Source organism: Ascaphus truei, chromosome 4 (genome assembly GCF_040206685.1).
Source record: "Ascaphus truei isolate aAscTru1 chromosome 4, aAscTru1.hap1, whole genome shotgun sequence".
Taxonomy (NCBI): Eukaryota; Metazoa; Chordata; class Amphibia; order Anura; family Ascaphidae; genus Ascaphus; species Ascaphus truei.
The window spans coordinates 324,109,678-324,134,256 of NC_134486.1; the positions used below are offsets into that span (position 1 = coordinate 324,109,678).

Sequence of the window (24,579 nt, forward strand, 5' to 3'; positions counted from 1 at the left end):
GTTCCTGCATTAAACAGAGGATAAGCTGGCAGAGGAATCAGCAGTTGTTACACAGGCAGAGCAGGACAGCAGGGGAGGGGCGTTCTCTAATAGTCTGACCCGGAAGTCTTTCTTCCTCTGCCGGCTTATCCCCTGTTCTAACACCGGAGGCCTGCCACCGCATACCATCTCCCCCGCCTGACTGAAAAGAGCGATGGGCCGATGGCAGGAGGGTGGGGGAAAACAGGCCCCACAAGAGTGCAGGACCCCAGGCTTTGCCCAGGCTTCCACCACCAGTCTAAGTTCTTTCAAACCTAAAGCTGTCTCACATTTTAATCTGGTCTGTAACTGTTATATAGGCCTATAATATATATTATCTTTAACTGTGCATACAATGTCTTGTATATAATGTATTGTATAACCCTTTTCACTCATTGTAACTATGTATTTGTAACCATGTATTTGCCATTATAACTCTGTGCCCAGGACATACTTGAAAATGAGAGGTAACTCTCAATGTATTACTTCCTGGTAACACATTTGATAAATAAATAAATAGCTATGCCCCTACTATCACATTTGTCTATAATAGGAGCACATACATATAATGTGACAGTAGGGGGTAACCAGGCTCTCAAATAAAAGTTAAGCCCGTTTTGGTTGCCCCTGATTCGAGTATAAGGGTTCAAAAGTGTTAGCTCTTGGACCCAGTAACACTGTACTGTTTCAATGCATCACCTGTAATTAAAGTATTTTTTGTATTTTTGAGAAAGTTCCCACGCAATGATTGGCTGCTGAGTTTCATGAATTAAACTCAGAATACTATAAAGAGCCTGTGGGCCAATGAGATTCGAGTTCTCTGGTAAAAAGAGCACGCCTGGCAAATTAAAATATTTGGTTTGGGAAGTGCTATATTACCAATAATGCATTTGCCTGTCTGGCGTTCTGGCAGCAGGGGGAATCCAAAGCGGCTGCAATGCCATGTGCTCAATATCACCGACAGGCAGTCTGGCAAGGTTATCTGGTTACCGATATATTTGAATAAAGATGTGGTCTTATTTGCCAAAGAAGTGTTATGTGTTTGCACCATTCAGAGAGAGTTAAGGGAAACTCTAGGGCTTGCACAAGTCAAGTTGTAGTGGCATGTTTGGGAGACTGAGAATTAAGCTTTTGTTGAAATCCCACATGCCGCCACTATTATACAGTAGGTGCAGCTTGTCGGTATGAGAGAGGTTTTAGACTGGAAAGAGGAGTAGAAACACATGGAATAGAAATAATCTAGGCTTGTGCACAGACAGTGAGTAGATACTATATAGCAGAATTAACCTAAAAGGCAGAGGTGTGCAGAGCTTTGAAAGAACAGAGGAGAACCTTTTAGGTGATATGGAATTTAATGTAAAGTCTGGCAAGGATTCTGAGGACAGCGACAGAGAGTATTATAATTCTAGGTGCAGCTTTTTGTATTGTTTGTAAAGAAGAGAGCTGTGAGACAAGAAGTCCAGATGACAGAAGGTCAAGACAGGAGCAAATTAGGGCATAAAAAAGAATGTTAATTGTAGAGACCTAAGGGCGATCCAAAGACATAATGTGAAGGACAAGCTGGGTCAAGTACTTTTCTTGAGAATGGGTGTGGCTATTGCATATTTGATTGGGGGGGGGGGTGGTGAGAGGAAAATGTGTCACGTGAGGTGTATTCTCTCATAGATACACTGCCCTTGCTGTTGAAGCAATACTGTGTCAGTGATGTTGATTTTTCTGTCAGATTTTGTTCAGCCTACCACTACTGTGAACTTTATCTCGCCTGATTGATGCTAGTTCCATACTGATAAGTGCCATGTATTCTACTAAGTGCAGTATTGTGTATTCTACACGATAAATATGCAGTGTAAGGTGTATTCTGCTTCTGCGCATGTAGAATTGGGTCCAGAATATCAAACAATAAGTATACACCCATTAACATTGACATGGCATTTTTCCTTTCTAGATACAGAGATATTCATATCACAACTACTGTATCTCCACCACTGCATCCATGTTTCCAGTGTATTTTTTAACTACTCATCTTATCCCAGAAGGGGACGTTGTGTATGTTGGGGTTGGATGTAGCTATGTTTTATATTAATATTTTATATAAGATGGAAACTCGCAGGACTGAATTGCACACATCATTTTTCAAAACTATTAAGTAGTAAAAGCTACTAATGGGCTTAATCAATACATTAGAAACAAAATGGGATTTATTTTCATGTATGCTGTAGGCTGTTACAATTATTGGCTAATGATTCCTTTCCATCAATACTGTAACCCATTATCTTCCAAAAAGTCTCCAATTACTAGAATTTAGAGTCGGTAAATGGCCCAACCTGTCTGCCCATTTTCCTTGTCTGTGAGTAAATCCAACTCTGTGAATCAGCATACTTTGATTATTCAGGCACCATTTTGCTAGAAGGCTGTTTAATTAATCTACCCATTATTTTGTAAAAAATGACTTCATATTCATAAAAATGAGACATTGCTGAAAATGAATCTTGTATTTCAAAGAGGCAATTTAACCAATAAATCACAAGGCCGCAACTTGTCCAGCTAATTTATTTTCAGTAATTTTTTTTAAGATACAAAACTGAACGTACTTATTTTTGGCATATTTATCCTTTATTTCTGTCTCTGTGTTTTAAGGTCAAATGAACCGATTCAATCAGATGCTGAATCAGATTCCAAATGATTACAATACAAACCGTAATCAGCCTGGACCTCCTGGCCCGGCGGGCCCTCAAGGCACCGCGGGCACAATAGGAGAGCCTGGAAGCGCAGGCAGGCCCGGATTCCCAGGGACACCTGGGGTTCAAGGACCACCTGGAGATAGAGGTTTGTGATCATAACCGCAGCTGTGCTTCATGAAGTGAAAGAAAGGAAACAAATGAAGGATAGCAAACGCAGATTAAATAGTCTTGGATTATGAAGCATGAGTAATCTCAAATCATACGGTACAATAAGCACATATCTAAAACCTAAGGTATTTGCCTAATGCAGCCATTGGTTAGTCTGTTTTAGACGACATCTGACTGTCCAGGAGCAGTATAAATGCTAAGACGCTGTAGGTTATCAGAACGACATAAAAAGCAGCTAAATGAGAACAGCAAGACAATTTGTGGCAATTTTATTTTGAAATTTAAAATAGAATCTTCTGCCAGAAAAAAAGAGTAATAAATACTTTTCTATTTAGGCTAAGCTTATGCGGTTGAAAGATATTATGGTTTAAGTCTTACGTTTCCATTTCTTGGTTACTAGGAATACCAGGAGAGAAAGGAGAGAGAGGTAATCCTGGAATTGGTTCACAAGGACCCAGAGGACTGACTGGACCTCCAGGTTGGTACATGGATCTTATTTGTTGATAAAAGTGAATCCAGCTTCTCAAACATCCTATCATTTACTTGTAGTTTTATCTGAACTCAACGCCATCGTATACCTGTCTTTAGATGAACTCATTACTAATTATAATATGAAACAATCACATAATGTGGGATATGTATCAAAGTCTCTGAGCTTCCAATTGGACTTTTTTCTTTGATAAATATGCAGTTTCAGTCCAGTTTTGCCCCAAGTTGGCAACTGGGAGACTAATACATAACCCCCAGTGTATCATAGATACGTATTGTTACATCTAAAGCTGTAAATGAAATCAGTTGTATCTTCATCTGTATAAAATATTGTATACTGCCAAACTAAACATGGTACACTTTATTATGGAAATAGATATTTATTTTTACTTCTAAAACTATAAATAATCAGATTTCCTAATGCATGTTAAAAATGTCATTGGATGGAATACAACTTTACAAATAGTATTAGACTTCAGGCTTGCAGTTCCTCTAATCTATTCCTCACTTTTATATTTACTGATTATTTGCTGATGTCTTGGCAGTAAAAACAAGCTGTCTGGCTGCTTCTGTCTTTAATTTACTAGTTAAAACATGATTTTTTCATTACAAGATCCACAAGAAGCTTGCAACAATTTTATCGTCACTTGATTCAAGCTTTACATTTTAGTTAACCATAATAGAGCCTGCTCCAAAAATAACATTACTTCATCTGCCTTTGGGCTGCAGGGTAGCAGAGTTGATGCACTTCTAAATTTTAATTGAAATTCAGTGTGCTTTCCTAGTGCAGTAGATTCCCCAGAGATCTTTATATCTTAGAAGAAGTGGAAACAAACCAAAGAATTCCTTGATGTCTGCAACTTATCCCAATCTTGCCAAATCGGGTTCTGAATGTAATAGACATTGAATAAGCAACATGTAGTAAAACTGCTGATGAATCATGGTTATAGAGACTAATTGCATTTTGGTTAATTTTGGTGGCTTCATTAACAACACACGAAGAATTCATTTTTTTCTTCTTTTTCTTCAGTACATTAGAATTTGTCTAGACAGTTTATGTGCCAGATGCATTATTAGCTTTGGTTTAAAACAATAGAAAACAATCCTCACAGTATTCTACACATTCTTTTGTCAAAATTAGGACCGCCAGGCGATTCCAGAACTGGACCACCAGGTTCCCTAGGCTCCACGGGACCTCCAGGACCTTCAGGTCGCCCGGGTAATCAAGGCATTAGAGGTCCCCCTGGTCAAGCTGGATATTGTGATGCATCGATGTGTGCAAGTATTCCTTACAATGGCCAAGGATACCCAGGTATGTCACCAACTGTGTAACAGTCATGCAGCGTTTATTACAATATTAGGTAAGCTACTACTACAGTCAGAAGCAAAGTTGCTCTTTTTAGTGCTGCTTCATAGTCATAATGTAGAATTAATTGTACAAATTGTCATTCCTTTTGAGTATTACAATGTTTATAACAATCTATACAATGTTTTGTCCATAGAACCAAAGTAAAATATAGAACCAAATATGTTGTAATAACAAACTCAACTCTCACAGTATCAGTAGCAGGACATCTTCCAACTCACTTAATGCAGACTATCCAAAGAAGATATAAGTTAATGTATCCAACTTCACCTTGCAAATGTTCATGTACATTAAAAAAAAAAATTAATCTACACAAGTGAAACATTTAGCCAATTTGTTTTTGCTTATGCAAATGTTAGCTGTCTTTATGAGCTATGCTACTAGTTTAGTGAAACTCACCGAAGTCTCCATGAAAATCGCCACATTTGATATTATACATTTTTTTGTATTCTCTCAATGTCAGTATATATTATAAGAAATGTGTTGAATGAAAAAAGTGAAGAGTTTTGACATTTCTTGAAAGGGATAGAAGAATTTGACTTTTGGGACTAGTAGAAGTAGTTAGTATCAAGGGTAAGTAAAATATTACATTCTAATGCTCTGAGAGTACCAAATTATTTGTATTTTACAAAGCTTTACAAATACATTTTGTACACTGGGAAAAACTGGAACTAAATTTATAAGAGAAACCACTTTGTTCTGATTCTCGGTCATAATTCCGTAAATTTATTTCAAGAGGAATATTCTGTATACTTATGTATGTACAGTAGGTGGAAGAAAATGTATTTTGCACCATTGACTTTTAAATACTAACATCATCTTTGACCTGTTTCAGGTTCTGGCTAACACATTTTCTAAGTCTCCAGTGCTGCTTACAGTTTGAATTCATGAAAATCCTGTTTCTGAGATGTTTGCGCACGTGCTTACTCTGAAATGATTCTTGTGGGAAATTTCACCCTGGATATGGTTAATGACCTTTGTTGGCATCATAAAAATGGGGAGACTCTTTATACTAAAACACTCGAATGAGAACAAGGACTGCGCTGTCAACTTACAAAGCCTGCATTTCTGTAATAAGAAAGTCAAGTCAAATATGAGAAACACACAGGGCCTCAGTTATACAAGAGGTCGATATAACTACTAACTACCTGAAGTAACCCTTTTAAAGAGAGAGATTTAACCTAAGGAAATAGAAATTATTTATGTAAATAATAAACTAATTGTGGCTTGTAAATGATTTGTATGAGATCATGTCCACTAAAATCAGTTAACATTATTTTACAATATGCTTCTGCAATTAAAGCCTGCTGCTTGCTGTATGCTAGAATAACCTCCATTTACACCCTATGAAATATCTGGTGCTAATGCTTGTTAAACATGTCCAAATATTGACATACGTTGTGCATTTAACTTATTTTGAGTTATATGTATCTGCAATAAGTATTGATGTATACCTATTTTTCTCTTGATTTCTTTTCTACTAAAATATTTGCATCCTTCTATTTATTTCTGTATTGCATATCAGGATGAGCAGTTCCAATTTGACGTGTAAATTACATAGACTAACAGCAATTTTGTGTAAGCATTTTCCTACGTACATCCAAATGTAACTTTTCACCACATTTTTCTATTAATATTATTTATGTGCCGTCTCACTGATTTTGAACAGGCTTATTTTCGCTAAAGTTTTAATTGTTTTTGCTAAAAGCATTGCAATTAAATGCCTTTAAAGGACGAGAACTAATTACAAAATGTTTTTTAGGTATTTGTAAGTTAACTGTAGTGACATTGATTTTATCTTCCAATGAGAGAAAACAAAGTGTTCTAAACTGATTGTATATGGAAACAAAAATAACATTCACTATGTACATGGATTCATGTCCTGAGATAACCCTCTTGTTCAATCGGACAACTATTTTCAACCAGAACCTTATCAACCTGAAAGTGGACCACACGAGCCGGAAAGTGAACCCTACGTAGTACCAATGCAGCAACAACGGCCAGATGACGAATTTGAGGACTATGACCATGAAATGCAATCGCCTGAATATGCTGAACATATGCGGTGGAAGAGATCATTACCCAAGAAAATAGTGCAATCATAAAGTATTTTGTTTTAGTATATGTGCCAATAACCTGGTTATATTTGAATATGCAGAGTAGGTGTATAGCATGATTCACCATTTCCTGCCAGGATACTGCAATCATGAAATGCACTTACAGCAATGTACACATACCATGCTTATGTGAATGCTGCAGCAAGTGTAACTAAGGTACAAACCAAATGAAACTTTCATCCTGATGCTTTCTATATGCGTGTAAATTAATTTTGCTTGCAGTGCTTTTTACAAAGTTCCAAGTGTGAATAAGTCAATATTGTGTAGCAATGTTATGTCATACAAAGCTAAAGCTACTGCAAACTTTCCAATGACTGCTTGCTTGAGCAGTGATTTCAAATATCCTCCCTTTCAAGTAATAGTTCAAGTAGTAGTTTATTTCAAGTTTGCAGTTCCAACACATTGCAACTCATGTAATACCTATTAAACCAACCAGTGCTTCTTTTCATTATTTATCCTACTACTCAAGCCTCAGTTATGCTGTACGTTATAGAGAATGTACTTCTTTTATACTATGCTTCTCTTTGAGCAACCAGAAACCTTGCAACATAGCTGAATATGCTGCATCATTTAGGTGCAGATTTATATTGTAGACACATTAACAGTTATATGTATGTCAAGATGCAGTCAATCCTGCAGAGATGGAATTGCATGTTTGTGCTGTATATTTAGTATGGACGTTTTTCAGAATATAGTGCGTATCCTAGTTCTCAAAGCAGTTTGAAATTGCCTGCAAGACTATGCAAATAGAATTGCTGTTTGAAGATTTTTAACTGCACATTGTGAATTTCACAGCCTTATATTTTTATTTATTTCTGAAACAAAGAGGCGTTTTTCAATAAAACTACTGAAAATGTATGAGTTTGTTTTCATTGTGTGACTGTGAAATTATTCAATCTATAGAATCCCGTTGCTGTTGTTTTGTCAGTTTAGTATTTGTATCTATTAGGCCATTAAAAAAAGAAATGCTTAAAGCAGCAGTCCAAGTTGCCATTTAAAAAAACATTTTTAGTTGTTTTTTTCCCCTTTGATATGTGCATCAATACAATCCACACAATGATAAGTAATTAGCTAAGTTGCTGATCGATCCGTTCACCTACGATCAATCAGCGAAGATTCGGCTCGGGTTAACTAAATGGCTGTCAGTGCAGGAGAAGAGGACCAAAGATGCAAAGTTCTATGGGGCAGATTATGTAATAGGCAGTCACCAGATACAATTGGTGCACTGCTAGAGAGAGGGCAGGGCTCAAACAGGGGTGTGCCAGAGCCTGTTTCAGAAGAGGTAAGGGATGTTATTTTTTAAATGATTGCTATAGTAACAAAACATGCTTGCTACATTTTAATACATTAAAAATGGCATTTAGAGTTTTTTTTTAAATAAATGCTACAAGTGTTTTCTCATAGTACAGAACTAATTTATTAATAAATAAACACATGTAGGATATTGCTTGGTCTACAGCTTTAACATAGGGCTATAGTTTATGTCTAAATCAGAATCTTACAATACTGTTCTGTTTAAAGATTAAAGTTCACACATTTATGGAAGACTTAACTGGATACATGAGTATGGGCTGCTCTAGAAATGTAATCCAGGATAGTTCATTTAAAATAAAACATACATGTGGTAACTAAAGCAGGATCCCAGGCTGTCTTCAATTAGTCATGATGTATGTGTGCGTACCTACAGATCTGTGCAAATGGGGACAATCCTGAGTAGACCAGGTCATTCAGTAGCTTCACGTCAAGGTTTAAATATATATAGCACCGTGTCTCAAAACAGTTGGTTTTGTTTAGCATTTTAAATGAATGCTAATGTTTTCATCCTGTGCATTCCATCAAAACCATTTTTGCATAAAAACCAGCTAAATAACTGCTGAAGTAAAGTGAGCATATGTATTGTGTTAGATGCTCACCCCCTCACTCCTCACTAACGTTAAGCAGTTCAAGTAAGGTTTAAGTGGTATTGTTAAAAATCAAAGACAGCTAAACAATTGCTGATGTAAAGTGAGCTATGTATGGTCATTGTCTGATATATACCAGTTATTGTCTGATATATACCAGTTCAAGTAATCTTTGAGTATTTTGATTGTTTCTTGAAAAAGCCTGTTTCTGATCCGGAGACCAATGTATGAATCTATGACAGACGATCACCTGGTAAAACCTATGGAAAAGTAGCATTTAATGCAAAGGGCAGTCTATACACAAGTACTTCCAGATCCACTAGAAAACCATTAAACAATCGATGTCAGATAACATCACTAACATCTGGATTACTCATGATAATGAAATGCGTTTTAGGAAGTGCCGTAGTTACAATCTGAAGACTTTGTATTTACAAAAGAGCTTTTATTTATTAAAAGCTCACCCCCTCACTCCTCACTAACGTTAAGCAGTTCAAGTAAGGTTTAAGTGGGAAAACTGGGCACCTGAATATACTGTAACCAATGACTAGCAACAATCAGGTTGATAAATGTTATTGTTGCCATTCAGTAGTTTGAGTACCATATAAAGTTTGGTTGTTGATCACAGGGTGCATTAAAATGCAGATGTAGCCAATGTTATTGCATCTGTTAACGTGTCAATGTTGCAAAATGTTTTTGTTAATTGAAGTGTTAATATGTGTTTCAATGGTGCAGCATAAAATCTTGTGTTAAATGAAGTGCCATCTTTGACACAGAACATGTTAAAGGATACAATAATTTTGACCACATCTGAACAAGAGGCTACCCTTTATGGATAATAGTGAATCTGATACCTAATATAAATATTGACATGCATCCACACCATGATATCACTGACATTAGCAATAAATGCAATGCTGGAAAGGATAAAGAATAAAATGAAGATATACTATATAACATATTTTTACTTAATTCTTTAGTTTAAGGAAAATCATCAAAAGCCCCAAAGAAACATATGTGATGTTTATGTGATGAGCCTTCATTTGGTTTGATTGGATATTGCGTTACCGGGGGATTCATGCTCATTTACACCAAAATATAGATAAATAGTTGTGAATTACAGTTAATGAGATGGGCGAAACTCTCAAAATCCGTTCTGTGGAATTTCCTGAGCTTTCCATTCAAAATCCCTTCCGTGGTGTAAAATCCATTGACGATTGTTCTAGTTTCAATCCTTGTGGACTAATCCTAATCTGCTATTGGATACAATTCGCTGGTGAATTTTAACAATCAAATCCGTGGATAACGCAATCCGCTGGTGGATGTGTCAGTGATTAAAAAATATCCAGCAAAGACGAATCGCCCTTTTTGAGACTGATTCACGGATAATCCGCCGACCACAGGAACCTGCAGAGGCGTATCCAAATCCACCCATCTCTAATAACTGTACTCCGGTAGTTTTATCAGCTGCTGCAAATTTAAACCAATTTGAATTGATAATTGCCAAGAAGTTTCTCCTGTGATCTTCCGATTTAACCTCTTGCATTACTAACAAACATAGAGGTCCTTTGTGCTCCCAAGAAGGCTGAGGATGCTTTCTAAAATACTATCATAGTTCAACAAATCTGCCCTGGTAACCCAATTTTACCTCCCAACAGAACCAGTGTAACTGACACACAGATTAATACTTCTTATACTAAGCGGCTTATTCTGTAAAGAGGGATAAGCGCAGATGACAAGCTATTGCAGAAAAGCCCCATTACAGTCATCTGCGTTTATCTCACCTTTTTAAGGGCCTAAGTGTTATCTATTGATATCGCCAATGTCTCTACATGCTCCTCAACACTTTCCTCTAAGCATAGAGACATTAATTGATAATCTGCCGCGAGAATAATATACTTGCCCTTCACTCCCGTTAAGATTTATATTGGAGTAGAAATATTTTCAGGTATTTCTCATGGTGCTGGCAGGATCTCCCTCGAACCGTCACTGCATAAAGTTTTTCATCGAGAAAAAGATATACAGTATGCAAAGATCGACAGAGCACAACGTTTCAGGGTTTCATTCCTTCCTCAGGTGCTAGAGAACTGCTCAATCATCTGTGTAATCCCAAACTGGAATATTGCATAGATTAAAGATGAATAAATGAAGTATAAAAGAAGATAGCAGAAAGAGTTTTAGTAAAAGTTTGTTCTTTTCAAAACGTGTATCTTAAAATGCAGCTTTAAATTCAGAATATCCTGCATGTTTAGTTCTAAACAAAGCACTTTTCTGTTAACATCCTATAAAAAAGTCTCCTTAACAGCAATAGAATGTATGGCAGTATCTGCTACAATTATTTTACTGCTGACAACTATACCATATTGTCAATGTTTATATTTACTAAACTGGGCTAAGCCATTGGACACTTTGGTAGTAATTGAATATACAGATGCAGGTACGAGTATCCGAACACTTGCCTTGGAAAATCTGGGGCAATCTCCCAGTAATGCTGCAACATTTCTGTGCCATTTCTGCAGCAGACTAATGGCCCATTGGATTAACACAGTGGGGGTCCCTGGCAGGCCCATTCAGCATTACGGGGATTTGACTCCAGATTTTCCAATGTAAGTGTTCAGATACTCGTGGCTGCATCTGAACTCTGAATAGGCTAGTTGAGTAATTGTAGTCGGCCCGAACGACTGCTTTGGAGTATTTTGAATGACACATATATATATATATATATATATATATATATATATATATATATATATATTACATAGCCCATTTTAATGTCTCAGTATAGACAGTTGAGGTGCCTTACTGTGCCTTAAGGTGTTCTATGGTTTAGAAAATGTGTCCCTTTTTGTTGTTTCTGACTATGCACTCAAAGCTCCACTGTCACCACTCAGAAACACTGGCATGTCTTTGACAGCCCAGCATTGATCCAGTTCTGCTGCCACCCTTCTGAGTACAAGGCAACTAAAGAAGGTGTATTTGTAAACATCTGAATATAATGATTGCCCACTGCTTTTCTCAAACACATCACAAACACTTTTCATCATGGGGTCGGATTCATTCAACTCCGAAGCAGCCGATTGCACTTTGGTCAGACTGAAAACTCCTGTTCAAGTCAATGAGACTATTTGGCCGACTATAAAGAATTAGTCTCATAGAATTACAAAGAACTTTGCCAGACAGTTAGGTAATTCTTCATTTCTACATTTGATAGCATCATTTACATACTGCCTACGCTAGATAACTATTTTTGTCTTTATTTTTTTTCTTCAATAACCATATAGAAGAAAACATTGTACAAAAATGATATCAAATTTTTTATGGTACTCTGGAAGCTCATACTGTATGCTAGGCATAATATTTGGTGCAGGTGAATTTTTTTTATATTTCTTACACATTTATTTATTATTTTTAAAGTATCATTTTTTCTTCTTGTAAATTATGCACTTTAGCCTAGATGGGAATTTTTTGATGTAATTATTTTCATATTGGTCCTATATTTTTATGTTATGTTTTCCCATTTTGTAATCTCTCATAATATACCAATATCGAGTCTTTACTAACTATTTTTGTAATTTAAAAAAATGTTTTGTTTTTTATAAAACACATTTTCTTAAGAAACAACACATAAAAAATAATGAAACTATACGCTCTTAGTTTTAGCAGGGTGAGCATAAAGTGGAAAGAAAATATTGGAGATTATTTTATAAATTTCCAATAACTCTGGCTCAGTATTGTCTCAGGTGACTTCATCTAAAGCAATTCATATTAAGTATGATTTGTGGAATTTTTTAAAATCAAATAAAAAAATGAATAATTTTGTTCAAAAATTACGTAACTGTAAAAAAATGCATTATTAACTCATTAATTTATATTAAATCTTAATATACATACATTCTAATAAAAATCAATTATTAAAATTAATTTAGATGACAGCAGTATTAAAAAGAAAAGGAGACTTGTTTATGTGAAAGGTAAAAAATTGATCTCTTCATTTAAACCCTTTGTTGACATAGTTTGGAGGAAATCTCATACTTTCGCAGACTTCCTTCATTACAAATGTATCCTATACTGTTCCAACTCTGTACTCTCACTGGCTAAAAAAACTACTTTTCTTGACTAGTCAACATGCATAAGTCTAACCCACACTGACTCATTTCTGTCTTTAACTCTCTACTCAGACCACTGTCTGTAACCTGTTTTTCTTCCTCCATTTCACCTCAGAACTTTGCTGACTATTTTGAAGGCAAAGATGGATTCAATTTGGCAAGGCATCCCCTCTGTATTCTCATATTTTTTACCTCTCCCTAACACTCCTCCTGATTTCCTTGACTTTTTTCCTCTATCACAGACAAGGATATGTCGCTGCTGATCTCCTCTACCACTTGCCCTCTTGACCCCATTTCTCCATCTCCTTAAACCTCTTGCTCCTATTCTAATACCTACCCTCACACATTTTCAACTCCTCCCTCTACTCTGCCAAGTTTCCCTGCTCTTTCAAGCATGCAACAGTTACACCCTTACTTTAAAACATCAAGCTTGACCCTACTTGTCCCTCTAATTATCACCCTGTCACCCTCCTGCCTTTTGCCTCTAAACTCCTTGAATGCCTTGTATTCTCTCTCTTGCTCCATTTTCTCAACACCTATTATCTCCTAGACACTCTACAATCTGGCTTCTGCACTGCTCACTCCACTGAAACAGCCCCTCACTAAAATAACTAATGACCTCCATGCTGTCAAAGACAAAGGTAATTAAACTCGACCTCTCTGCATCCTTGAAACTGTTGCACCTTCTCCTTCAAATTCTCCATACGCTTGGTATCCGTAACAGAGCTCTATCTTGGATTTCCTCTTACCTCTCCCATCATACTGTTAGTGTCTAATTTTTGAACACCTCCTGCTTCTGTGTCAATTTTTCTGAGGGCATACCCCAGGGGTCTGTACTAGGACCTTCTCTTTTCTCTTTACACATTCTAGGTGACTGTCACATCTTTTGGGTTCAACACACAAATTTGACTTTCAACCCCTGACCTTATACTTGCTGTACAGTCCAAAGTTTCTGAAAGTCTCTTCGCTATATCATTCTGGATGGCCCTCCGCTCACTCAAACGTACATGTTAAAGACGGAGCTCCTGATACTACCTCCCAAGCCTGGCCCTACTGGCCCCTTCTACATTACTGTGGGCACTAATATCATACACCCAGTATCACAAGCATGCATTTTCCTTTGTCTCTCTACTGTTAAAACTCTAATACAGGCCCCCATTCTCTCCCGTCTTGACTATTGTAACCTTCCACTGCCCGGCCTTCCCGCCTCTCGTCTGTCTCCCCTACAATTTATCCTAAACGCTGCTGCTAGAATAACTTTACTCTCTCCTAAATCTGTCTCAGCATCTCTCCTGTTGAACTCTACCTGGCTTCCTATTAAACTCCATATCACTTACAAAATTCCCCATCTCTCTTTGAAGGCTATACACTATTCTGTCCCTCCTTATATGTCAGCTGTAATGTCTCGCTATACACCTGCCCGACTCTTGGGTTCTGCTCAAGGTTGTCTTCTGATAACCCCATTTGTATCTAAAACCCTCTCCTGCCTAAAACCCATGTTCACTCAATGCCCCACATCTCTGGAATGCCCTTCCCCTCAATACCTGACTGGCACCCTCTCTCTCCACTTTTAGGACTTTTCTTAAACAATACCTCTTTAACAAAGCATATAGGTAGCTCTGCTGGATGATACTGTACATCTCATAGGCACTGACCTTGGTCCCTGGCAGAGGCACTTACCAGAACACCCTCCTTCTGCCTCTGTCAGTTCTTACCACTTAGATTGCAAGCTTTTTGGGGCATTATTTTTATGTCTGAAGCGCTTATTCCCATTATGTGCTGTAATATGATGTCACGTGTATTTCTGCTGTAATGTGCTATGTACCTGTATGACACTATATAAATGAAGATATAGGTTGTAATCTGAATATCCAATAGCTTTCTTGTTAGGACAATGCTTTTAACCTGTCACCACCATCTATGCTCACTCCAATCCAGTCAATACCCTTACATTTCAATTCTCTGGGACTTATTTTATGAACCTCTGCAAAGTCTCTTCAGACACTTTTCAACATGTTCCCCTTTATTAATAATATGCTCCAATACTCTAACTTTAAGAAATAGTTTGGCTCTGCTGGCACATTGGAGATTACAGCTGCATTCAAGGAAATAAATCACAAAGCTGCTTTTACAATTGATAAAGTAATTTAATTACATTTTTTCCTGAATGACATGAGAAACAAAGCTCTTATTACATGTATCCATACATTCACATGCCTTGCATTTCCCACATATGAAGCATCCTTGTGGTTTTCCAGACCGCAAAATTTGTTGATGCACTATTGACGTTTGTTTCAGCATACTAGAAGAAATACCTTTTTAAAATGATTTGTCCTAGGGAAATCATTATGTGCATTTCTCAGAATGGGATCACACAACAGAATATTCAATTTTTAAAAAAAAATAATGCCTGATATGCAGGTTCATTGTAATAAGGGATAACATTTAGATGATTTATTTTGCTTATTGGCATTATTTATCTTGATTACATTTTTTCTATAAGGTTTCCTCACTCTATCAAAGGCTGAATTTGCATTCTCATGATCATAAACCTATTCTAAAAAAAATGAAGATCCTCTGCTTTAAAAAACATCTTCATCTGAATATTTCCATTTGAACCACATGAATATATTGTTAGTAATTAAGAAAAGAAAAAAAAGCTTAAGAACATCTTTCAAAAATGAATAGCGTAGCATCTAAGTAGCAATATCACATGGCAATTTTAGAAAGATATATATTATTCCCCCAGATGTTTGAATTCTCCACGCCCTCGTGAATTACCGTAGGTTAGTGTGATGAACAACCTCACTGCCATTCCACAGATCTGGAGGAAAAACTATTTTTTGTTTTCATCAGAAAATGATTGTCATAAAAAAAATGGGATACTTTTAGGAATATTTTTTTTTGTGATAAACAGAGTCCCCATTATTATTTAACAAAAAATAATTAGTGACTTATAAAACATCTGCATGTGCAACACACATATACAGTGATTATACAGCACATCGCATGTAAGAAGAATGTAGTCTAGACCATTTTTTCTACCACATTCAATGTTTCCGTTATACTGTATTTACTTTCAAAGTTCTAATATAATTTTGTAAGAAACAAATCTATGTATTTTGACAAATTCTGTATCAAAGTATCTACTGTACTCACTGAATTTATTTGAATTTTTAGATTGTCTACTTTATGGTAGTCAAGATCAAAACATTGTTAAAAGGGTACACATCAATAGCTACTTTATGGCTAGTAACTGAGATCCAGGAAGAATTAATCAACAGCTTGTGGATTTTCAGTAGGTAATACAAGATAGCACACTTTGCATGCTCACCTATCCAAAATAAAAATGTTTGTTTATTTATTAGATCAAAGGATAGTGCTTTATTACAGAACATATTTAATTTGCCTAGAAACCGCCGCATGGGGTTATGATCAAGTTTTTGATAATAGTCAGAGTCGACCAATAACCTGATCCCCTCCTGAATATAGGCATATCTGTCTTGGACAGCAATTCCTCCTCCTTTGTCTGCTTTTTCTAATCACTATTTTATTATTAGATGTTACATCCTTACGTCCCTCTTTACTTCTGTGCTCAGATTGCAATTAAATCAAAGCTTTTGGTTACAGAAGTCCCTAATGTCATTTTCAGCTAAGCAATAAACATCATTAATAACATTTCCTTTTGATTGTACCGGATAAAATATGGAACAACGTTTAAAATGAGTGGAACTAGAAACATTTCCCAAATGTCCCCCATCTAAAGCCATTACATTCATAGAATTTTTAATATCCTGTCCTTCCAATGCCCTGCTATTTCCTCATCCAGATTAATTAAATCCAGCATAAACATACATTGTGGTGACAGGTTAAAAGCATTGTCCAAATAAGAAAGCTATTGGAAATACAGATTAGAAACAATGTCAACAAAGGGTTTAATGAAGAGATCAATTTCTTACCTTTTATTTATAAAGTTTATTTTTCTTTTAATAGCTGCTGTTATCTTAATGAATTTTAATAATTGATTTTTCATTATAATTATATGCAGATTATGATTTAATATAAATTAATATGAGAGTTAATAATATGTACAATGTATGATTTTACACAATTAGGTATTTAAAAAAAATAATCTATTATTTTTTTTTAATCCATAAAGTATGTATATTGTTATATATGAATTAATTTAAATGAAGTCACCTGGATGAAACACTTTATGTTTATCCTGCTATAACTAAGAGCGCATAGTTTTATTATTTTTTCTGTATTGTTTCTTCAGAAAATGTGTTTTAAAAAAAATGATTGTCTCTCTCTCTCTCTCTCCTCCATGTCTTCCGATCTCTCTCTCTCTCTCTCCTCCCTGTCTTCCGATCTCTCTCTCTCTCTCTCCTCCCTGTCTTCCGATCTCTCTCTCTCTCCTCCCTGTCTTCCGATCTCTCTCTCTCTCTCCTCCCTGTCTTCCGATCTCTCTCTCTCTCTCTCCTGCATGTCTTCCGATCTCTCACGGCTTCTTTCAATTCTGCTATGTTCAATCCCTTATCTTTCTTGATGGTATCTAGCCAGCGAGTTCTTGGCCTCTTCCTCTTTTACCACCAGTCATTCCAAGCATGATGTCCTTCTCAAGCGACTTGCTGCACATGATGTGACCAAAGTAGGAGAGCTTTTGCTTTGTTATTTTGGTCTCCAATGGGATTAACTGTTTGGTCCATTCCAGGACTGCTTGGTTCGTTATTCTGGCTGTCCACAGAATACAGAAAAATTGCCGGCGCCTAATAACATAAAAAAAATCAGTGAAAAAAACCTGACCATAACATAAAAAGTCCAGTCCTGTTGGAACTAGGATTCCTCTGTAGAGTCTTGATTGTTGTCTCATATATGTGAAAAGAAGATCAGAGACCACTCATGGTGTATAACTGTAAGAAACTTAGAAAAATTAGAAACTGCTGATAGACATAACAAAAACATGAAACATGAGACGAATAACTCAGATACACATAACACCTAATGATAGATCAAAAAAAGTAACCAATTTTATAAAATACACTTTGCAATAAAATATAGCATACACTGGTGTAAAGACGTGGGTGCTCGACTCCGGATATGAAAAATTGAAACCCTACTTACAGGAAGCCAAATGGAAACGGGCAATGGGGGTGTCTTATCCGCAGAGACAGGGTCCAGTTAGGTACTCAAATGTTGATCCAAAAAGTAGCAGCCTGCTACCGCATGTCCCGCCGACCCGCGACAATCCTTAAAGACAACACTGCCTGGACTGGATACCTTGGATTCCCCCACTGCGTCCCGTTGTACCCACGTGTGACCGCTCCGTGTACCAACTGCAAGCTTCCTTACGGGAGTGCGCACGCAATTGCGGAAGTGCAGCTCTCTCACTGCTGCACTCTGAAGCTTATAGTCCTGCTTTTGACTGGGTCACAACGCTAATGCAGCTACTGCAGCTACTGCCGCTAGTGCTAATGGCACGCTGATAGCACCCCACAAATGTCAATACCCACAACCCTACGCATTTCATGAGACAGCTCACTTCCTCAGGGGAATGCCTGTTGGCTAAGCCAGTAGAAAACCTGTTGGCACCCATGAAGCTGCTGGTCTCATAACTGCTGCAAGATGTTCCATAGTCACGGCATGGAAAAAAAAATCAATGCCCCTTCCAGAAGAACTGTCACTAAAAGAATAACCGAGTTAATGACCATGGAAAAACTTACAGCCCAACTAAAACAGTCCATGAACAGTTTTACAAAACTTGGGAGTAATGGCTCCAGAGATATAAAAACATAGATCCCAATAGAAGGTAAAAATCCCTACCCTGAAAATAAAAGCGATATGCCTATACAAATAGGACGTTGCTGGGGGGTGCTGGGTGGAGGGGAGAGGGAGACAACCTGCTCCCGTCCCTCTCCCCTTTCCCCTTGTCCCACCTTCTCTTCATTCTCTACCAAGCCTGTCCCCTTTCCCACTCCCCCCATTTCCCCATCCCCACGTCAACTTCTCCCTGCCTTCTCTCGCTTCTTCTCCCTTCCCTTTTTTCTTATCTTTCTCTGTCCACTTTAAATTTCTCTCAGGGATTGCAGAATTGGTGCCATCTTCATAGTTACATAGTTACATAGTAGATGAGGTTGAAAAAAGACATATACGTCCATCAAGTTCAACCTATGCTAAATTTAGACAACAGATACTTTATCCTATATCTATACTTACTTATTGATCCAGAGGAAGGCAAACAAAACAATTTGCCAAACAATTGGACAAACGGGTATAAAGCCTATTAGAATTCTCGAAAATCACAATAGGTCAATAGATGCTACACTGTAAACCCCAATTATAGAGATGCATGTTATAAGATTATGCCATGTGCAATGTCCTGGAACTAGATTCCATATTCCTCTGTCTTCCCCTTTAGTTATGGGATTCATTTCTCCCTTGTTCAGTTGCCTGTCATTTTCCCCTGTCCCAGCAGCATGCTGTGTGAGAAAACGCAACATTATTGCTACATGTTGTGGCTCCCTTAGACATTTGAGTGAGTTGCTATAGCAGCCCCAGCCTTTCTCTCAAATTATCTAGTCTGCTTTCTCCCCGTCTGCTCTGGCCACAGATGGTCTGTCCCCAGGCTATCTTGCTACCCAGCATACATAGGGATTTCCTTTTCCACCATCACCACTGGATGAGTGAGTACCCTGCTGTAACTGCTGTAGTGGTAGGATTACTTATTTATTTATTTATTTATTTATAAAATATTTTACCAGGAAGTAATACATTGAGAGTTACCTCTCGTTTTCAAGTATGTCCTGGGCACAGAGTAAAACAAATAATACATGGTTACAAATACAGTTACATAAATGAACAAGGTATACATTTATATACAAGACATTGCATGCACAGTTAAAGAAAATATATATTATGAGCGTATGAAACAGTTACAGACCAGATTAAAGTGTGAGACAGCCTTAGATTTGAAAGAACTTAAGCTGGTGGTGGATATGAGAGTCTCTGGTAGGTTGTTCCAGTTTTGGGGTGCACGGAAGGAGAAGGAGGAACGTCCGGATACTTTGTTGAGTCTTGGGACCATGAATAGTCTTTTGGAGTCTGATCTCAGGTGATAGGTACTGCATGTGGTAGGGGTGAGGAGCTTGTTCAGGTAGCTGGGTAGCTTGCCCAGAAAGTATTTGAGGGTGAGACAGGAAAGGTGAACTTTGCGCCTAGACTCTAGTGATGACCAATCTAGTTCTTTGAGCATTTCGCAGTGATGTGTGTTGTAGTTGCATTGGAGAACAAAACGACAAATTGAATTGTAGAGGGTGTCAAGTTTGCTAAGGTGGGTTTGAGGAGCCGAGCCATATACTATGTCTCCATAGTCAATAATTGGCATTAGCATCTGCTGTGCAATACGCTTTCTGACCAGGAGACTTAGGGAGGATTTGTTCCTGTAAAGTACCCCTAGTTTGGCATAGGTCTTGGTTGTCAGGGTATCAATGTGCATCCCGAATGTTAAGTGGGAGTCAAACCATAAGCCCAGGTATTTAAAACTAGTGACAGGTGTTAGGGTGGTTTTAGCGTTGGTTCTAATCAGGAGCTCAGTCACTGGAAGCTTTACAAATTTAGTCTTGGTCCCAAATACCATTGTTACAGTCTTGTCAGTGTTTAAAAACAGTTTGTTTTGGGAAATCCAGTTTTCGAGTCTCAAAAAGTCAGACTGAAGTATGTGTTGAAGGTCAGAGAGGCTATGGCTGTGTGCATACAGGATTGTGTCATCTGCATACATGTGTATTGAGGCTTCCTTACAAGCTGTGGGAAGATCATTAATGAACACTGAGAAGAGTAGGGGCCCCAGAACAGAGCCTTGCGGGACACCACAAGTGATATCCAGGGGGTTGGAGTTAGAGCCTGAGATGGACACATGTTGGGATCTTCCTGATAGGTAGGACTGAAACCAGTTTAAAGCATGTTTCCCTATTCCAGAGCTCTGGAGTTTGTTAAGCAGGATAGCATGATCAACTGTGTCAAAAGCCTTTGCAAAATCTAGGAATACTGCACCAGTGAGTTGTCCCCGTTCCATTCCACACTGGATTTCATTGCAAACTTTTAGCAGGGTAGTTACGGTGGAGTGTTTGGGACGAAACCCAGACTGGAATTGGCTAGGGAAATTTGTCTTGGTGTAGAAATCGCTTAATTGGGAGTGGACACATTTTTCCATAACTTTGGATAGAATTGGGAGAAGTGAGATTGGCCTGTAGTTTGAGACAGTGTTTTTGTCCCCACTTTTGAAGATTGGGACAACTCTGGCAGTTTTCCAGGTCTTAGGGATATGGCCTGCAGACAGGATAGAGTTGACTATGGACGCAATTGGTTTGGCAATGGCTGGGGCACCAAGTCGTAGGAACCTAGATTGTAGTAAGTCGGGTCCACATTGGCTGCTTAGTTTTAGTTTGAGGAGCGCTTGTGTAATCTCCTCTTCAGATACTGGGCTAAATTGAAAATTGTGGGCAGATTGTGGGAAAATTACCCTTTTCACCTGTCCTTAACTACAAAGCACCCACAGAGAGACATTATCTAAACACCAACATCTCTTCACAAGTGCCTGTCTTTTATGCTGCTTTCCCCAAATAAAGTAAAGAAAAGATACAGAACTTGTTGTGCTTTGAAAAGAGGGCCGAGTTGAAACTATCTGGGCTAATCATCTTACACATGACCCTGGCCTCCAGAATATGCAATGTTTGCTGTTCCTATTGTATCGTGTCACTACTCTGTAACTATCTGTATATCCCTGAAAAAACACAATAAAAAAGATTGAAACAAAAAAAAGTTCCTACAGCTGTAGGTCAGATCCAGTAATACATTGATTTCTGCATCTCCTCTGTATGGCATTTTGTCATTTTAATAATGGATTTTTATTATAATTATATGTTTATTTCGATTTCATATGAATTGGTATGAGTGTGAATAATGTGTGTATACTATTTATATATCTTAAAAATGTTGTATGTTTATGGCGATATGTCCAACTAATAAGAATGGATTAAGAGGAAATGTTTCAAGTATATATTTATGTAGCCAGGTCCCCTTTACCTGCTGGTTAGTCGGGAGATGGGATGGCTGTTGAGGCGCTGGGTGCTGCTGGAGCTACAGGTGGACCCGGGTAGGTGCAGGAGTCACTCCGGTGAGGCTGTGGTCTGACTAGGGGAAGCATCAGAACTCCGGAGCTCCGCAGCGGACCAAGTACACAGGGCATCGCCATTTTGTCTTTGCGCATGCGCAGTATCATCCTCGCGCATGCGCGACACAGCAGGAGAGTTGCGGCGGCCATTACTAGGCTCCGTAAGGGACTACATCCCAGCAGCCCCAGGGGCTGCTCTACCACGTGGGCAGTGTTAGCCAGTAGGGCTCCCTGATCCCCGGAAGGACAGGAAATACATTTGGTGCACCCTCACCAGTCGGGAGCAGGATGGAGAGGAGGAAGGTAGTGTCCAGGGTACAGTGCTTTGCTGGACTAGGTAGACAGAGAAAAAATAGCACAAAGTCAAAAAGCACCGGACCACAAAACAAAATGGCACTAAAAGAGGGTGAACTAAAAAACGATTTATTGCACAAACGGAGGATCACACTGACATATTTTGCTCAGGGGACGCTTATCAAAGTTTGGTAAAGCTCACTTTGATAAAGCTCCTCTGAGCGAAACATGTCAGTGTGATCTTCCGTTTGTGCAATAAATCGTTTTTTTAGCTCACCTCTTTTACTGCCATTTTGTTTTGTGGTGCGGTGCATTTTGGCTTTGTGCCACTTTTTTTGCCTAGGGTCAGTCAAGAAATTACTGGTCTTATCATTGGAGGACACTCAATATTGCTTCCAAAGCTTTCTAAAAAGTTTCCTTCAAAGCTTCAGTGTATCCCACTCCCTTGAGCCCAGCCATCCCTAGTAGGATAACTCTACACTCCGCTTGACTAGGCCAGAGTTCCCCCCCCCCCTCCCCAGGTCCAAGCTCGGCCATGACTCACTCTATGTTGTGGTTGCTGCAGGGAAGGCCCATAGGTAGGGAAGATTCACCAGTAACTATATAGCATGTGACAGAAGCCATGTGGTGTGCGCAGCCTGCGGTCTGGGAGGAGACCTGGGCCTATATTATCAGAGACACTTGAAAAGGGACACACTCCAAAAGGAGCTCCCTCAGAGGTGGACCGGATGCCTGAGGATCCGCGTGGCTTGGGACATGTTGTGGCCCAGCGATCCCTCAGCCAAGATGGCTTGGTCTAAACTGCGATCAGGAAGGTATCGCATCTACATACACCTTGGCCATATACACACAGTGGGTAGCGCTACTCCACACACTCTTTGGGTGGGCCTGGTCTGTGGACACTGGTTGGTTAAGTGCCAAGGCACCTCAGTACTTTGGGTGTTCCACCAGGGTGGTGTTATTGTGGGGACGGTATATTGTGGGTATACTGTATATCATATTACTGTGTTCCTATTTAGTAAACCTATTACTGGTGTGTGTAATAACAGTGTTGAGATCCTGAGAGAGTTTATCCTACCGCATTAGGATCTGTCCCTGGTGGAGGCGCTGCATCAGGTAGAATGACAGATTACCCCAGACTCCCAGCAGCGAAGGCTCAGGCCTTCTGTGAGCCACAGGTAATGGCAGCACGTGGGGTTCCCCTTAGTCATGGGGGAAAGGGGGCTACATTTATACTCTTGTTTTCTATATATGCACTTCATATGAAAAGCCTGCATTTAAGAGATATTACTCTTATGTGGTTCAAGTTAACGAAATGACTATATGGCAATCAGGTGCCTATTTAAGGGCACAAAGCCGTCCATCACACATCCCATGATAAAGTAAGTACACGAAACGCGTCAGCGTGACATGGCAGGGGCGAGGAAGATCATTATGGCGTGTGGAAGGAGTGACCGCACTGATGCCTGCCCACATCGGTGCAGTGGCATTCTAGGGGTGTGTTGAACTAAGATAATATTTTGTTTTACACTGTGCAGTTTTACAAAAGGTGCATGTTACTGTATGTATGAAGTCTACATGCATATGACATACAGTATAATTTGTTTTAAATTAATGTATCAATAAATAACTGATTGATAACATTTAATTTTAAACAGAGTTATGTGTATTTTGTATTTATATTTTGTATTAGTAAATATAAATGATTAGTGTAATATTACTTGTAATAGCCATGCTGTGAAAATAACACACTGTGGTAACCTATGTATTGAAACATCCATGCTGCATCAAATATTTGTTTTTGTTGATACATAGCAACTTAATTCTGTGCTAAACCCATCGACAGATTTTTTTAGGGTTTACGCCAAGATGAACTTTGTGGACAATTTTGACGCACGGAAACATTTGAAAAAGGAAAAAAACAGGGTTTTTTTTTTTTACGTTGATGGTGCAGATTGGGAAATTTCAGGTTAGTATGAGGTGTACTCAAGCAAAATTGAAAATGTAATTTCCATGCACCAATTTTGTGCGCAAATAATTTTTGGGACGCTTAATACATCGGCACCTAAGAGTATACTTTCCTTGGCTTTTTTTATGAGTGCAATATTAGGGCTTTTTGATATATTTGTTTTAAATACAACACACTTCACTGGTAGAGGTCTCCTCTATGCTTGATTATTTGGAACTTAAAAATATTTTCTGTATTTTCAATTCAATTTTTAAATAAAATCTATATATAATTGATGAAAATTATGATAATTAAATATATA

General features: G+C 38.2%; 1 protein-coding gene across 6 annotated transcripts in view; it reads left to right on the forward strand.

The window, feature by feature from the left end:
• Positions 1–7,697, forward strand: part of COL12A1 (collagen type XII alpha 1 chain) — a 165,253-nt gene extending 157,556 nt beyond the window's left edge. For 2 of the 6 annotated variants that reach the window (XM_075598008.1, XM_075598004.1), the window contains 4 exons: positions 2,656–2,844; positions 3,268–3,345; positions 4,498–4,668; positions 6,649–7,697. In XM_075598008.1, the coding sequence (XP_075454123.1) occupies positions 2,656–2,844; positions 3,268–3,345; positions 4,498–4,668; positions 6,649–6,827 (617 nt within the window). In that variant the 3' untranslated portion in view covers positions 6,828–7,697. Of the gene's footprint in view, positions 1–2,655; positions 2,845–3,267; positions 3,346–4,497; positions 4,669–5,557 lie in introns of all 6 variants that reach the window. The other 4 variants (XR_012801168.1, XM_075598007.1, XM_075598005.1 and 1 more) reach the window with 4 other exon arrangements.
• Positions 7,698–24,579: the final 16,882 nt, after the last annotated feature.